The following is a 17,127-nucleotide window of genomic DNA, read 5'->3' as shown; positions in this document are numbered from 1 at the left end:
AAATAGACATTGTTTTCAGATGAGACAAAATTGACTACTGCATCAAACTGCTCTGAACTGTGTGTACTTTTAGTTTATATGTAGTTTGTATTCTACACATTCATTGTAAGTCATTTGTCTGTAACAGTTGTTTGTATACAGTATCTAAAGTGTTGGAAATGGGTTTGAGTCTTTTGCCAGTCTGTAGATTATATTTCTTGTAGTATTGGCCTGAGGTCTGGGTCTTAGATACTGAGGCTATATAGTACAGGAGGAAATAAAATGTTTTCTTAGTGCAGGGTGCTAGCTCTAAGAAAAATTTTGAAATAACCTCTTAATTTTTAATATTTTCCAATCATTATTCCTGACTCTAGTTTGCAAATGCTAGTGCTCGTACATAGTCTGCAAGGATTCAATATTCTCTTCCTATCTCAGGTCCCTTTATAGATCTTCCATTTTTTCCCCTCACGGATATGCAATGCTCCTAAATTACCTCCTCTCATTCTAGTTCAAAATTCCATTGTTCATTCACATAATAAAGTTAAACTCACATGTGTGTTGGCTTAAAAAGAATTGCTAAACTAATTCCCTATTGAATTATTTATAAATGATGAACTCTCAGTACTTGAATTGGACAGGGAAAAAAAAAAAAAAGAAACATTGCTTATTACCAGGACATTTCTGTTGATAGAATTTCAGGCTACAGTTCAAAAAAGTGAGACATGATTACAATGTTGCATAAGCTGTTTTGGGGGTGGAGCAGTTAGCTCAGTCTAGAAATCTAACAGCTACTGGGCTTTTCTTTGGTCTTCTTAAACACTAACTTTAGAAGTGTTTTTCTTTTTGTGGATTATTTCCTTAGCAGTACTATTAAAAAGTCACACCCATCACACATCTGTAAAGGTATGAAAGGAAATCTGTTTCCTTTGTAGCACTCTGGCCCTTTGTAATTCTTTTCTCCAGTAGGTTGTAAGCTTCAGTGGAAACAAGCAATCTTGTTCCCTGCTGGATCTTTAGCGCTGAGTGCACTGTTTGATGCATGAATTAATGAGCCAAGGGATTCTATAAAGGATTAACATTTAATGCCTGCGGTTTCGATAGTGAGGGTAACAATAGGACTTCCAGGGAATTTGTAGAAGAACAGGGACAGGAACTGATTGTGTGAATATATTATTTAGGTCGGAATCTACACGTAGTTCTATTTTTTATGTGAATTTGTAGTTAACAGTCATGTGTCACATAATGTCCATTCAAGCAATATCTGACCATATACCTATACTCGACAGCACATAACAACAACAAACAATAATTATATATATATATATATAATCTATATATCCCATAAGGCTATACTAGGGTTCAGAAATCTTGGTCAAAAAGTGAAATATAGCAAACACAGCACCTCTCTGCACACGACACATGTGTCTTGTTTCTTGTACTCAAAGTGATTGTGCTGCCAGGCATGCTAAGGCACAGTGTATATATAACATATAATGTTTGTGGTGGTGGTGGTAGTGGTGGTGTACCATGAAGTCAGTTCTGACTCATAGTGACCCTGTCCAGGGCTTCTGAGGCTCAGCGGGAGCAGAGAGCCTTAGCAGAAAGCCTCATCTTTGTCCCATGGAATGCCTGGTGGAATCAAATAGCTGACCTTAATAATACATATGGAGAGGCTTCAAAAAATTCAGGGGAAAATGCCATTTTTTTCTATTTTTTTCATGAATTTGAAGCTCCTTTGTATGTCTTGATAGTCAACAATAAACACCTATGTTACCAATTTATGTATGTATTGGGCTGGACTTTATAAAAAGTTACTGTGTAGTACTGTGTGCTTCCAATTTGCAGGCAGCTGCATCCAGTCTGAAGTATCACTCAGCTGATGTGTAGTCGCTACTCTGTTTAATTTTCTTTTGAAATGATTACTGTGAAGTGCACCATGGCTCCCAAATACAGCTAAAATGAGTGCTAGTCATAGCAGCAGCAAGAGTTCATTAAACAGTAGGGAAGCAGAAAATCAGTGAGTGCTGTTGCTTGTGATTTAGGCATGTACTACTTGACAGTCAATACAATCCTCAAAAACAAAAAAATTCTCTAAGCTGTTAACAGAGGGACCTGTATCAGATGTGGAGAAATTGCTCATGACATAGGTTGAAGACGGAACACAAAAGCAAATCCCTCTTAGCACGTTGACTGCTAATGCACAGTTTTTTTTTACTGAGATGTTTAAAGAAAAAGCAGGAACAGATGATATGGTGTCCACAGAACATCCGTAGCACACAGTGCTCTGTTTCATAGAACATACCGTGAACATTAAGTGATCCTTGACTATTTTAATATTTAAGTGTTGAGGCTAAGACATTATAGTGTTAATGTTAAATACACAAAATTCAAGGAAATAATGTTATTTTCCTCCCTGTGGGTAAGACATCTGACCATAATTTATGTCATTTTGTCATCTGCCAGCCTTGTTTTTCTCTAATATATTCATTGTACTGTTTATGGAGTTAGGAGAGCTTAAGATTTTCTTTGTTTTGCATGCACAGGTGGTGGTCGGTATGTTCCTGGCTCCTCATCTGGATCTTCTAATGCACTGCCTGCAGCAGATCCTTTCACAGGTGGGCTGTAGGCTTGATTGATGTCTCTCTTCACTAATTGCATTGAAGTTTGCTTTATAATAACTTTTCCATTGGGGGATAGCATCACTGTGGGTTAATGCTCCAGACTGCAAAGCCGTTGGAACTGCAAGGTCGACAGTTTTAGAGTCAGACAGGCTGGTTCAAAATCTGGCTCTACCACTTACTGGCTTGAAGAAGTTGGCAACTTATTTTACCTGTCTGAGCCTATTTTAAAATATAAAAAATATTTATTTTAATATATAAAATTAGATAGTAGGGGAACCCACCAATCAAGTCACAACATGCTTGCTCTTACTGGTGAGATGGCCTTACAGATCGCAAACAGAGAGGAAGCCCTGTGAGTCTCTGATATTGAATGGAGAACAGTGCAGTCAAGAAGTCAGCCCAGGCATATTTTGACTTAACATGGAAAGAGACATTCCACACAGCTACCTAGGATTACTCTTTCTAATCTAAGTTACTAATGGTCTTCACGAAACCCTTGAAGTGTCTGTGAGTCTCCTCAAAGTGAAATGTTTTTGTCAAGGTATGTAGGCTTCAGCATCAATACTACTGGGGAAAAAAAAGCCAGACTTGGACTTGAGTGCAGTGGAAGAAGTATCCGTATTCAGAATAGCTTTTAACATATGTTGCTGTTTGTTGTTGGATCTGCAGCCAGAGTTCTTGGACAGTGTACCTAACTTGGGAAGACATTCGCAACCTATATGTTACCCATTGGCCTTGCAGTCTTAGTATCTACAAAACTAACATCCTATAATCTTGTCCCAGTCATAGATTGGATCAGCATAGAACCTTAGGAGGATATTGGAAATGTGAATTAGTCTCAATAAGTTCCCTTTCTCCTGTGTTGAACTAGATGGGTATACCCATTGTATTAAAGATGAGTATGCGAGAATAACCAACTGTCAAGTTAAGCACTGTAATGTGGCAATGTCTGTTAGCAAGTATTTTAAAATAATGAGGATCTGAAAAGTAGGAATGATGACGACTTTCTCATTATCAGCATATTTAGCACAGCAATAACCTGAAACTTAAACAGGCGGAGTTCACAAATTTCAATGACAGTTTTTTTCTTGGAACAGGAAGAACATACCAAGCTTCAAACCAATACCAACAAAATCAAGAGAACTCTTGGAGCCACCATTAACAGAGTTTTATGTCTCACTGACATTGTGTCTCATTGTTGCACAATCTCAACAAATCAAGAGATGTAGCAATTATGGAGATACAAAAAAAGTTGGTTCAAAAATGGAGTTAGAAGATCATGGAATGTTTTTCATGAACTTTTTGAAGCCCCTTGTATGCAAGATTGTGTACTGTATGTCCTAGAGAATTATGTAATCATTGGTTAGGGTAATTGAATAACTCTGTTGCTGACTACTACTCTGCAGGGGAAACCTGTCAGTCTGCTTCCATAAAGCATAGCCTTGGAAACCCTACTGGGCCGTCCTAGTCTTTCCTATAGGACTTCAGAATTTGCTTAACAGCAGCGCCTCTGGTGCCTTTTTGGTTTATTAAACAATATTGCCTGGAGTGCATTTAGGCACTTATTATATGTTAGCTATTATTATTGTTGATGATATTTTCTCAGCTTTTACCACTAATGTTAGTAACAGGTTTTCCCCCTTGATTTAAATTCAAGTTCAACCATAATTTTTTTGTTTCTGCTCATTATTATGTGGTCTCAGATTTCTGATGTGCATTAGAATCACTGAGAAGCTGGCTTCAGTTACTTAGCCCAAGTTGCTACCTTCAGATTCTAATTTACTAGGTGGTGATTGTTAAGTGCCATCAAGTTGGTTCTGACTCAACTTGTATAAGGTTTCTGAGGAGTGACTGGTGGATTTGAACTGCTGACCTTGTGGGTTTATTTACAGTGCCACCAGGACTCCAGTTTACTAGGTTAGGACTAACTGGGTAACTCCTAACCTCAGGTTGGGTGTTTTGAGTCCATGTAGCAGCTCTGTGGGAGAAAGCCCTAGCTGCCTATCTGCTTCCTTCAAGATAACAGCCAAAAAAATCCTCGGGAGCAGTTCTACTCTAACATGTGGAGTAGCCATAGTGGGATTGCTTTGATAGCAGTGGGTTTGGATTTGGTTTTCATTGGACATCCCTCCCCTAAAAATTCTGATTAAATGGTCTTGCATGTGGTTTGTTCACAGGTATTTTTTAAAGCTCCCTATGTGTTTCAAAAGTGAAACTAATTTGGAGAATCACTAGATCTTGCATGCCCTGGGGGAATCTGATTATTGATTCACTTAGTAGAGAACCACATTTAGAAAAGTATAGGACCACCGTCTGCCACTGAGTGCCTTGGACAACCTACTCAGCTTTCTAAAGTATTAGGAATAATGATATCTAACTGATAATTAATTGGGTATGTGCATATAAGATGCTTAGCTTACTGAATGGCATATAGTGAAAATTAAGTAGATACACCCACACCCACTTATTTTATACTTTCTGTTTTAATTAATCCTGTCTACATTTGAGTTTAAATTTTTTTGTTTCTCAGTTTTGTTTGCATTTTTCTGTATGTGTTGGACTTGTACCAATTCCTAAATTATAATTCAGAGAGCTCATCTTTTCTTCTTCCCACAACAACAGATCTAGGCTCTGAACAACTCTCCACACCCAGCTAATTCTCTTTCCACACCATTTTTTTGTTACTGTGTTTTAGTTTTCAACAAAACAATCATAAATAAGTACAATCTTAATTGTGACTAGACCATTACTGTAGCATCCATACATAATTCTTACCTAGACTCTTTTGTCTAAACCTTGTTACTTCAATAGAAAGATGTGCCCCTTCGATTCAAGAAACATTTTAGTTTCTTTCCAGTTGCTAATGCTTTTGCAGTTAGTTAAATGTCTAATTATATGTTTAGGGAATCTAATGTCTGTTTTGTGACTTCAGAATTATTTTTTAACTGACATTGAGCATTTACTGCATGCCAGCATTATTCTATTTATGTATTAAATGCACAGAACATTTACTACATATGTAAAGATGCTATTCTAAAGTGTGACCACTACTGATAATGCATGATTCTATGTGAAGAAGGAGCAGTGTGTAGTCACGTTTACTTACTGGAAGTGTTATGGCATTGTAGGTGCTGGTCGTTATGTACCAGGTGCTACAGGTATGGGGACTCCCACAACTGGAGTTGATCCATTTACAGGTAAGAACTTTTCTCTTTTCTTAGATTTTTTTACTTCTTTGGAAATTTTTTTCAATGTAAGTATAAAGACATATTTCCCAGAAATATGTCATTAGAGCACCTTAGAATCATCTGGGAAGCATAAAAAACATACCTCAGCTTCATCCTTAGGTTGGTCTACTATTGGGCTGGGTTAGGTCTTGGTGTAAGGGTAGTTTTATAATTTTGCCATTTGACTCTAAATCTGCTTCCAGGATTGAAAATGGTTACTCCGCTGTGATAAGGCTGATTTCTTCACTACCTCCTTTGCACAAGCTGTGCCAAGTCCAATCATTATTTCAGTCTTAATGTGCTACCAGTGTTAATGACAGCATTACGTACTTTTCTCTGCAAGAGGACCCAAAATGGAATTTGCTTTTATGCCTATGCTTGGAATATTTGGTCTTCTCCTGAACAACTTTTTTTCTTTTTTTTAATCTCTAGTATCAAGCCTAAGATCTGACATCTTACTTGTTCTTTGTTGAATATATATGGATTATACACTGTTGAATAAATGTGTGTGTATATATGTGTATATATATATACATATATATACAACAATGCGGGTTAATGTGTATATACACATACGTAGGTGTATATACTTTCCTTTGTATTGTTGTTGTTAAGAGCTCTTGAGTTGGTTCCAACCCATAGCAACCTTATAAAGGGTTTCTGAGTAACAGCTGGTGAACTTGAACTGCTGACCTTCCAGTTCAAACAGCTTTGCAGTCTGGTGCCTTAACCCACAGCGCTACACCAAGCTGTTGTCATTTCTCCTTAGATAAATGAAATAACTTCCAAATTGGTCTCTTCATGGTCCACATGGCAACCAGTGATCTTTTTGCAATTTAATTCTTATTCTGCCCTTCCCTCGATGAAAACTCTTCAGTGGATTCTCCTGAACGTTTTCTCTGGCCTTAACTTGCTTCACATTCCTCCTCACTTTCCTTCTGTCCAGTCATACTGGTTGTGTCTCAAGAGCTCTGTACTTGCTGCTAGCCTTTGAAAAACACGTGCCCTTTCCTTAGTTATTTAGACTACAATAATTCCTCTTATATTTTGTAAAACTGTATTTATTAAATAAACTCAGTGAAACTTTTTGGAATACCATGTACACTCCTTTCTAGATTACCCACTCTATCAGAAGCTCTCATTGCATGCTGTACTTCTCCTTCAGGGAACATTTCGCTGGACTTGGCATCATCAGTGTTTGTGTTTTCCTCACAGCTGTACTCTAAAGAACAGGGGAATGCAGGCAATATGTTTGACTTCTCTTTGATTGTGTCAATAAATATTTTATACTTAACAAATGAAGCTAATGTTGTGCATTTACCTTATTACTTGCTTCATTTTACTCTATATATCTTTTTACTTTTCTACTCCTAATATGCTCAGATAAATAAATAAATATATATTTTTACAAAATATCTTAATTTTACATTGAAACAAACATGGAGAACAGTCATGTGTGATGCATAGCATCTGTCCAGGCAGCAACCAAACACATACATATCCGTTGTCCCATAAGGTCATAGAGTTCAAGAATCCCAATCAGAGAATGAGGTATATAGCCAATGTAAGAGCTTCCCTTTGTAGTTCTTGTCTCTTGTATACAAAGTAATTGCGCTGCCAGGCATATAATAGTATAGTACCTATATGACTTAACGATATATATATGTCTTGATACTCTTATTAAATGGCTGTTTTACTGATTTATGTATGTAATGTATTATACCTTATATTTAATAAGTTTACTGTACAATACAGTACATGTTTTGACAGTTAGCTAGCAGCATCCAATCTTGTGTATCATATATCTCTTGAGTGTTATATCATTGTCTCTGGGTTTAATTTTTTGAAAATATTACTGTGAAGTATATCATAGCTACCCAACACAACAAAACCAGTGCTATTAGTAGCAGCAACAGGAAAAAGAGAAATATTGATTTGGAAGTTTTAAAAAGTTTATTAAACAATATAAAAGTGGAAAATCAATGAATGCTATTACTCCCAATTTAGGCATATCTCACTTGACTATAATAAGTTGATCCTCAAAAACAAAGAAAAAATTATCCAAGCTTTTAAAGGATTGGTTCCACCTAAGTCCTTGTGTGGTGCCTAGGATAAACACTTGACCTCAAGATGGATTTGAACCACAATGTTGGAGATTCCAAATCACCTGCCACTCCTCGGAAATGCTATACAGGGTCGCTATGAATCAACTCAATGGCACTTAACAACAACAGCAAAGCTAGAGGCTAATGAAAATTTGAGAGGGAGTTTTATCATATATTGAGAAATTGCTAATGATGTGGATTGAGGACCAAATACAAAAGTAGATTCTTCTCATTACATTGATAATCACTGCTTAAGACACAAAGGTTTTTTTTTTTTTTTTGAGATACTTAAAGGCAAGACTAGTCCATAACATGGTGTTCACACAGTGTCCAAATAGCATAACGTTCTATTTCACAATGACATATGACTATATATTGATACTTGAAGTGTAATTGAAATATGAATTAGAATTGAAGTAGCTTTTTTTCCCACTGAGCATTGCAAAATATTTCATTCTTTTCCAGTATTATTAGCTACTGAGTTTAGGTTAGTATAATAGGGACTTAAGTAAAATAAATAAAAACAAAAAGTATAAAAGGTTAGGGTTTCTAGGTTTCAGGAATTTATAACTTGGGAGGGATTATAAAGATGATGTACATTTAGAGTAAACAATAAAGGTAATGAGAAGGGAAAATATGAGTATGACAGAGGATAAGATTGAACATTTTCATAATTACTTTGTTTTTATCTTTCTAAAATTTGTAATTGTAGTTAAATGTTAAAAACATGGGAAAGGTAGAAAATATGACATAGAAAGGCCTTGTTCTACATTTAACTCTTGCTCCAAAAATAGAAAATTATTATATCAGACAAATATAAAAATCTTGTCAGTGATTTTTGTTGTTGTTTTCAAGGTTGCTTCTTACTTTGTTGCATGCTTTAGCAGTTACATATTTTAGTAATTATGAAAGGAAAGTCATAGTACTAGAAAAATCTCATTTTGACTACTTGTGACTTTTCTTCATCTTCTATCCTGTAAATAGGGAGTAGTGCCTACCGATCAGCTACGTCTAAAATAGTGAATATTTATTTTCCAAAAAAAGAGGCTGTAACTTTTGACCAAGCTAACCCTACACAAATATTAGGTAAGTATATTTTTATTAAATCATTTTCTCACATACCCATAGACTATTCCAAGATGTTCTCAAGACTATTTCTTCTCCTAACATATAGGTGGAAACCTTGGTGCTTGCTTATATAATTAGAGACTTTCATTGTGATATTGGAGTCCTGATGTGGTGCTGTAAGTTAATGTGCTGTACTGCAAAGTTGGTTTGAATCGCAAGGTTGGCAGTTCAAGCTCATCAGCCGCTCCTTGGAAACCCTATACAGGGTCACTAGGGGTAAGAACTGACTATGGCACTTCACAGCAGCAACAATTGCACTATTACAAAACTGTGTTGACTATACATTTTTCTGTTCGCAAGTATACATTCTGTTAAAGAACTCATTGCTGCTTTGTTGATTCCAACTCGCAGTCATCCTATAGGACAGAGTAGAACAGGCCCATAGCATTTCTAAGACTGTCTTTACAGATTCAACCTTTATTTTACAGGACTCCCTATACATTATGACCCTTAATGTTTTGTAGGACGGCTTATTCAAATAGTAGGTTTATAATGACTTTAATGGGAAAAACAGCGAAAGGAGAAGCTTAAAGCCCACCCCTCCAAAATCTAAATATTTCAGAAAATTTTTAAATTATTGAAAATAAATGAATACAAAAAATTATTTTAGCTTAAAAGAATGAGTGATTCTTGTTATTGTGAAGTGCTGTCGAGTCGGTTCTGACCCATAGCGACCCTGTATAGGGTTTCCGAGGAGCAGTTGGTGAGCTTGAACCACTGACCTTGCAGTTCAAACGGCTTTGCAGTCTGGCGCATTAACCTATAGCGCCACACCAGGACTCTTAGTGGTTCTTAGAAATAATAAAATGTTCTTTTAAATTAACCATTAATAATGAAATTACTCATTTGATTTTTTGATTTATTTGCTGTAAATTTGTTTCTCTCAAAACCATTGTAGATTTTGGATTAAGAGTATTACTTGTTCTAGTTGTCACAAAGATTTTAGTGAGAGTTGAGATAACATAGTGTATGTACTTGAATACTAGATGGGATTCTTTTTCCTTTTGTCAGTTCTGTTGTTGTTGTTGTTGTTAAGTGTTGTTGAGTCAGTTCTGACCCATAATGACCCTTATAGGGTTTCCAAGGAGCAGTTGGTGAGCTTGAACCACTAACCTTGTGGTTCAAACTGACTTTGCAGTCCAGCGCGTTGCATGCTTTCTTAATTAGCTTTGTTTTGAACAAGAAAGAAGTTTACGCACACTTTTAATCAGCCTGGTATTTTCTTGGACAAATCCAAGTGATGCCTTGCTTTTTATGTTCTTTAATTTAACTGTTGTTTTTGAAATCACTCTGAGGGGAAAATTGACATAAATGTTTAACTACATAATTAATTGCATTTTTGTATGTGTGACTTTTTCCCTTGGGATGTGTGTTGTATGTGTGTGTGGTAAAAATGTATTAACAAGACATTTGCCTTTCATAGTCTGTTACTGTTAGACTTTTGAAGGCCAAAGAAATAGTGTAACAGGCCCAAGTTTACCTTTATGATTAAAAATTTGGACAGTTAATCGTCTTAAACCTTTGTGAAGGGAATTTTTATTTTTTTATTCTGGAGATAAAGGATTTTTGAGGAGACTTAAATGATTCAGCGTAGCACTAGTGATATAAAGGATCCTAAAGATGCATGTGAAGAGTTGAAAATTGTTTCTTGAATTAGCGGGGTCAGTCAAAAACTATTTCTACTTGGGTTCTAGTTCATATACCCACTGGTTTATTCCAAACAAAATGTGTTTAAACATGTCTCTGCAATCAGTGAATGGCTGCAGACAAGTTCTCTTAGCAATGCACTTGTCTTAGTCTCATTAGGGTATTTGGGCACATATGACATGATACTGCTTTGAAATCACCAGAATGGTTATAAATAGGACATACTTTAAAACTTTATTCGAAGCAAGATGGTCAGAAGGTCTTGGAAAACAGCAGGTAAGATAATAAACAAAAAAGAAAAATCATAGTAACTTTTATTTTACCATTCTGCCTTCAGCTTATAAATTTTTGAATAAGCTTCTCCTTATTTTATGATCTTTCATAATTGCCATAAAAATATTAGCTCATCATCATAGTGTATAGTATACTCATGAAAAAAATTGGCATTTATTTATTATCTAGCCTGCTAAAATTAGAAGAATTTTGAAGGTTTAATTGTGTGTTTTAGGTAAACTGAAGGAACTTAATGGAACTGCACCTGAAGAGAAGAAGTTAACTGAGGACGATTTGATACTCCTGGAAAAGATACTGTCTCTGATATGTAATAATTCTCCAGAGAAACCCACGGCCCAGCAACTTGAGATTTTGTGGAAAGCTATTAACTGGCCTGAAGGTACACACCACTTTTCAAAATGTAACTAGAAGTAGGAAGTGTCATTTGATTTTTCTTTCTATCAATGTAACTGGTGATTCTAGATTAAATAAAAGTTCACCTGAGTATTTCTAATTTAGATTTTGAAAACCATCACTAAAAGGCATTCTGTATAACGTTTTAATTAATAATCTCTTCAAAGTTTCTATTATACATACCTTACGAGAATCAGAAGGTGCTAGAATGATCTTCATCTATGTACCATTTTATGTACAATTTCAGAACCTTTGTAGATCCCCTGTAAGCCATCAAGTAATTTTGTAACCAGATTACAAGCAGTTGGTATAAGTTTGGGTTTGGTTTTTTTTTTCAAATTATATGACTTAACACTCTTGTAATTCCAAAAATGTTCTCTTCTCCATTATTTTTCATCATTGATTTTTTTTTTTTTTTTTTTTGTAGGAAAAGTCCCACAAAAAATATCCTACAATGTGGATTTGATTGATCACTTAACGTGTTCCTCTAACTCTGTTCTTCCCGCTAATAGCATAATCAAATTCTTGATTTAATACTTGTTTTTTTTAAGTTGAAAATTGCTCTTAATCTTAAATCATGCTTCACATTATTACATAATGAGGCACATAATGTCAGGTTCCCTCACTTCTAGTGATGCTAAGATTGTTTAGTACATGTATTCCTATGGTGTCTATCACATTTATTCTTATTAAACTCTCCATCAACCTATAAAGATGCTGGTATAAAGACCTTTGTATACAGGACTTGCCCTCTTAAATTCTTTTGTCTTGTTATGGGATTTCAAAAACAAAGCCTACCCTATTCATTTCACAAGGGTTTATTGAATCCTCAAGGTGTGCCAGGCTATTTGATAAACCGAAATGTTTTCCTTAGTTTAAAACAGACTTGATCTTATAGCAATAAAACCAATTTATATAAATGTGAAAACTCAATTAATCCACGTTTCAGAAATACACATTTTATAAAGCAGCCAATGGTTTTCACGTTTTCTAAAATGATCATTGTGAATTTTGTAGCAGGAACATATACAACCCTTAAAAATAAAGTAATAGTCATAAGTAATTTTCTGTATTTTCATAAGCATTAATGAGTGTTTTCTTATTCATAGATATTGTTTTTCCTGCCCTTGACATTCTTCGGTTGTCCATTAAACATCCCAGTGTGAATGAGAACTTCTGCAATGAAAAGGAAGGGGCCCAGTTCAGCAGTCATCTTCTCAGTCTTCTGAACCCTAAAGGAAAGCCGGCAAACCAGCTGCTTGCTCTCAGGACTTTTTGCAATTGTTTTGTTGGCCAGGCAGGACAAAAGCTCATGATGTCCCAGAGGGAATCACTGATGTCCCGTGCAATAGAACTGAAATCAGGGAGCAGTAAGAACATTCACATTGCTCTGGCTACACTGACCCTGAACTACTCTGTTTGTTTTCATACAGACCATAACATTGAAGGGAAAGCTCAATGTCTGTCAGTAATTAGCACAGTCTTAGAAGTTGTACAAGACCTAGAAGCCACATTTAGACTTCTTGTGGCTCTTGGGACACTTATCAGTGATGATTCAAATGCTGTACAATTAGCCAAGTCTTTAGGTGTTGATTCTCAAATAAGGAAATATTCCTCAGTATCTGAACCAGCTAAAGTAAGTGAATGCTGTAGATTTATCCTAAATTTGCTGTAGCAATGGGGCAAGGGATTGGGATTTTAAATTGTTTACTTTTTTTTTGTTCCCTCTCACATTTTACATAACTGACTACAGATGATAAAGCAAAATACTGTGGATGAAGTAACATTTCAGATATTGTAAAAGGGGGGAGGGATGAAGGGTTGAAAAAGGAAAAATAAAAAAAATTTTGCACTGATATACTGTGAGATTGTACTGTGTAGTGTGGTTAGGTTTTCAAGAGTATATGAAGGGACTTCAGAAAGTTTGTAGAAAAATGGAATGAAAAGATAATGGAATTTTTCCACAAACTTTTTGAAGCCCCCCTCAAAGAAGCAAAATAAGAATGAGTTATAATCAGCAACACAACCACGACAGTGACATTCTGTCCTTCCTTGAGTTACTCAGGAAACAAAAGTCTTTTATTATTGTTACCTGCCCTATGACGTCTACCTTAAACTGTTCACTGTCGGTGCTTGTCTTTTATTTAACTTCTCATCTTCTCACTCTTGTTACTGGATTCGTTTTAACAGACTGGTAACATTTAAAGATCTTGTTTTAGGGTACCACCTTTAGAATTTAAAAAAAATTAAACTTGTGACTTATGCCAGATATTGAAAACCCACAAAATAATACTTTGATATAAGTCATTTAGAAAAAAATTATATTTGATAGCTCATGTTTAGAGGGAAAAGTATATTGCTAAGCTACGTATGATAAATAAGGTCAATTATCAATTCTGATTAAGATCCTAAATTTATTCCAGGATTATGCTTCAGTTTCTTTTGCCTTTTGTTATCAAATAAGAGATAATTTCATTTTTTCTCATATTTTTGATATTTGATTATTTTTATTTGGTCATTGGTATTGTATCTGTAAGGGATTTTGGTATGTATTCACTTTTATCATTCCATCATGCTAGCAAGGGTACATCCATCTACTTTATTTGGAAAGTCTCAGCCTGTAACGTGAAGTTATTTCCAAATCCTAAAATGGTGCTAGCACTGTACTGATACTTTTTTAATCCTTAAAATGCCTTCACATATAAAGTGGTACATCTATTTTTAGAAGTAAAGAAAATGAAATAAATAATTGAAAAAGGAAAAGCAAAGCCAAAAGTGAGTTAAGGACTACTATACTTCCTAAATAAGGAACCACAACATCCTAAAGAATTATCACAAAGAGGGAAGAAGCATCTAAATTAAGCCAGTTCGTAAGAGTTGTGTAGTTATTCCTGTTACCAAAAGCGGAAGACATCTATTATGGATTCGCCTGAAATAGTAAAGCAACGTTCTCAACATTTATGGTATCTTTAACCATGAGTTCCTTGGTTTACTGGCAAAATGATTAGAAGAGTAATTCCCTTCCAGTAGGGGAGGAAATGAGACCTGGTGTGTAGGATAAGTACTAGATTGGTAACTTCACAGTCAGCAGTTCACACCCACCAGTCACTCTCGGAAACCCTGTGAGTTGAAACTGTCTCTACAGCATATAACAAGAATAATGGGAGGAAAAGCTTCTAAGTATCCAGATTAATCCAAGAAAAACTAAAAATTTCAAGGAAGTGGGTTCAGTATAAAGAGAAGGGATATGCTCTGTTCAGTACATTTTGAGTTCCTGGTATGTTCCACGACTTTGAGTACATTTGTTGGTTAAGTTAGGAACCTGTGTTTTTTTAAAATGTTTTATTGTGAATTATGTGATAGTTTACATGGGAGAGCATTAGTTTTACATTCATCCTGTCATATTTTGTTTCATTGGGAACCTGTGGTTTGTGTTGAGTTTGGATTTAGGTGATAAAGTCAAAATTTAATTGTAAAGCTAAGAATTAAATCAAGTCAGCGTATTCCCTTGCAATAATACACTTCTTTTCTTGTTAACATGTTTAGTCTAACACTCAATCAGATATACAGTCCTATTTGTGCAATATGTTGAAATGCTAAATACCTAAGTGATGATAGGGCATACAGCCTTGGTTAAGAATGTGCTCTCACTCTTCACAATGTAAGAGGTGGCAAATGGTAAATATTGTGTTTCCTGTTAGTGTGCAAGTCTTTTAATGAGTTTATTATGCCATTCGTTCCTGTTTAGTGAAGAAAAGTTACAAAATACAGTTTAGTAACAGGAAATAAGTTGAGCTCCAGTAGAATGATAAATGTTAAGTAGTAGTTTCATGGATATTTAAAAACTTTTTTCTTTTTTTAGTTAAATAGTTTTTCCATAATTTCTTTTTCCTGGATATAAAAGCAGTACCTTGTTGAGTAAACAAACACACCAAATAAAAATTGCCTGTCATTCTACTACATGACAACAGCCAGTCTTAATATTTTGTGGTATATCCATATGTATGAAAAATGTGGTTTTTTAAAAATATTCTTTAATACATACTATTCAATAACCTGAATTTTAAACTAAACATATATAGTGCAGTATACATACTTTGGATTATATGAACATACTCATTTCTGTTATTGAACTTAAGCTTCCATTTTTCTGCTTTCAAGCAATACTATGACATCCTTGAAGCTTCACAATTGTCTTACTAGTTCCTCAGGATAAACTGTATACATGGAATTGGTGGGTAAAAAATAAATATGTGGTTTTATACTTCAGATGCTTAGCTAAATCACCTCCACGGTGCAGCTTTTGGATTTAATGTACTTTGTGTTGTACTTGAAACATTATTGCCTACAAAAGACTTAAATTACCAGCATCTGGTTTTGAAAACTATTATCTCCTCTAGCATTGCATTTAAAAATATATATGTATATTACTATTGTGATAGGAGTCCTGGTGTGACACTGTAGGATAAGCACTAGACTGCGAACCACAAGGTAAGCAATTCAAACCTTCCAGTCACTTCTTGGAAACCCTCTACAGGGTTGCTTTGGGTAAGAACTGACTCTATGACACTTAGCAACAATAACTGTGATGATTTTTCTGATGAGCAACTGAGTTTATAGCTAAATAACACGGTCTTTGAATCCAACTCGTAGCACTCTTAAATAATGGGAGGAGTTGTTGTTAATTGCTGTCAAATCAGTTCTGACTCTGACCCTGTATAGGCTTTCTGAAGCTTTAAATGTTACCTCTTTCTGAAAGCCTCATCTTTCTCCTGTGGTAAATGATAGTAGAGGCATAGCTAAAAATGTTCTTTACAAAGATAAATCTGGGGATAAGACAGGGATATGGATCCTAAGCAGTTATTTTGTAAGGAAATACTAAAATGTATCGAAGGCCATTTGTGATGTATCATCCTGCCTAGAAATCTTGAAATATATAAAGTATTCATACAAGATTATGAAATATTATTTAATATTTAAAACATAATGAGGTGTACTCTGATGCATTTTTCTAAAGAAATTATATGTGGTGCAGTGGTGAATATAAATACAGTTTTGAAGTTTGCTTTATTTTACTTAGAATTACCATGAAAGCATTTTCCATGTGTTTTCCACAAAATTTTTGTGAAAATGTTGATTCAGAGAAGTTGAAAGAAATTCCGTGAGCACTCATGCACTTGCCAACTAAATTCAACAGTTGTGAATATTTTGCTGTATTCATCTATTGTTTGTATTTTTAAATAATTAAAAATAAGTTCCAGATACCATGAAACTTAAAGTCATACTTCAATATGTGTCTTCTAAACAAAGCACTTTAAGACATTATTTATAATCATAATAATCACACTAAATAACATAGCTAATGTTCAGTCCATAGTAAGCAAATTCCTTCTTTGGCTGATGAATACCTATTATAATCGTTCTTTTAAAGCCATCATCTAATCTTTGAAGGCTATATAATATGTTGAGTTATTTGGCTATGTGTCTTTTTGGTTCACTTTATCAAGAACACTTAACATGTTTTTCTTTTCTATTTTAAAAGATAGGCAGACTTCATTAAACATAGGCGTTCTTAGAGTTAAGAGCAGGCTTCCATTTCGAGAGTGAAGAGGAGCAGTCCCTTTTGCTTTTCTTTTATGTATACGTCTGTCATGGGCGTGAATGTATGCCTGGTTCAAGTGTCTGAGCAGCTAATTTGGGAATTTGTCTAAATATTCTTATTCTGAGTCTTGT

The 17,127-nt window shown here is 34.9% G+C and overlaps 1 protein-coding gene across 1 annotated transcript in view; it reads left to right on the top strand.

The window, feature by feature from the left end:
• Positions 1-13,249, top strand: part of PLAA (phospholipase A2-activating protein) — a 61,498-nt gene extending 48,249 nt beyond the window's left edge. Inside the window, exons 10-14 of the mRNA XM_006863008.1 lie at positions 2,523-2,594; positions 5,729-5,797; positions 8,917-9,018; positions 11,216-11,380; positions 12,504-13,249. Coding sequence (XP_006863070.1) covers positions 2,523-2,594; positions 5,729-5,797; positions 8,917-9,018; positions 11,216-11,380; positions 12,504-13,069 — 974 coding nt within the window. The 3' untranslated portion in view covers positions 13,070-13,249. The remainder of the gene's footprint in view (positions 1-2,522; positions 2,595-5,728; positions 5,798-8,916; positions 9,019-11,215; positions 11,381-12,503) is intronic.
• The last annotated feature ends 3,878 nt before the right edge of the window (positions 13,250-17,127 follow it).

The sequence above is a fragment of the Chrysochloris asiatica genome, unplaced genomic scaffold (genome assembly GCF_000296735.1).
Source record: "Chrysochloris asiatica unplaced genomic scaffold, ChrAsi1.0 scaffold00053, whole genome shotgun sequence".
Taxonomy (NCBI): domain Eukaryota; kingdom Metazoa; phylum Chordata; class Mammalia; order Afrosoricida; family Chrysochloridae; genus Chrysochloris; species Chrysochloris asiatica.
Note: the sequence above shows the minus strand (reverse complement) of the source record. Positions and strands in the feature narration are given on the sequence as shown.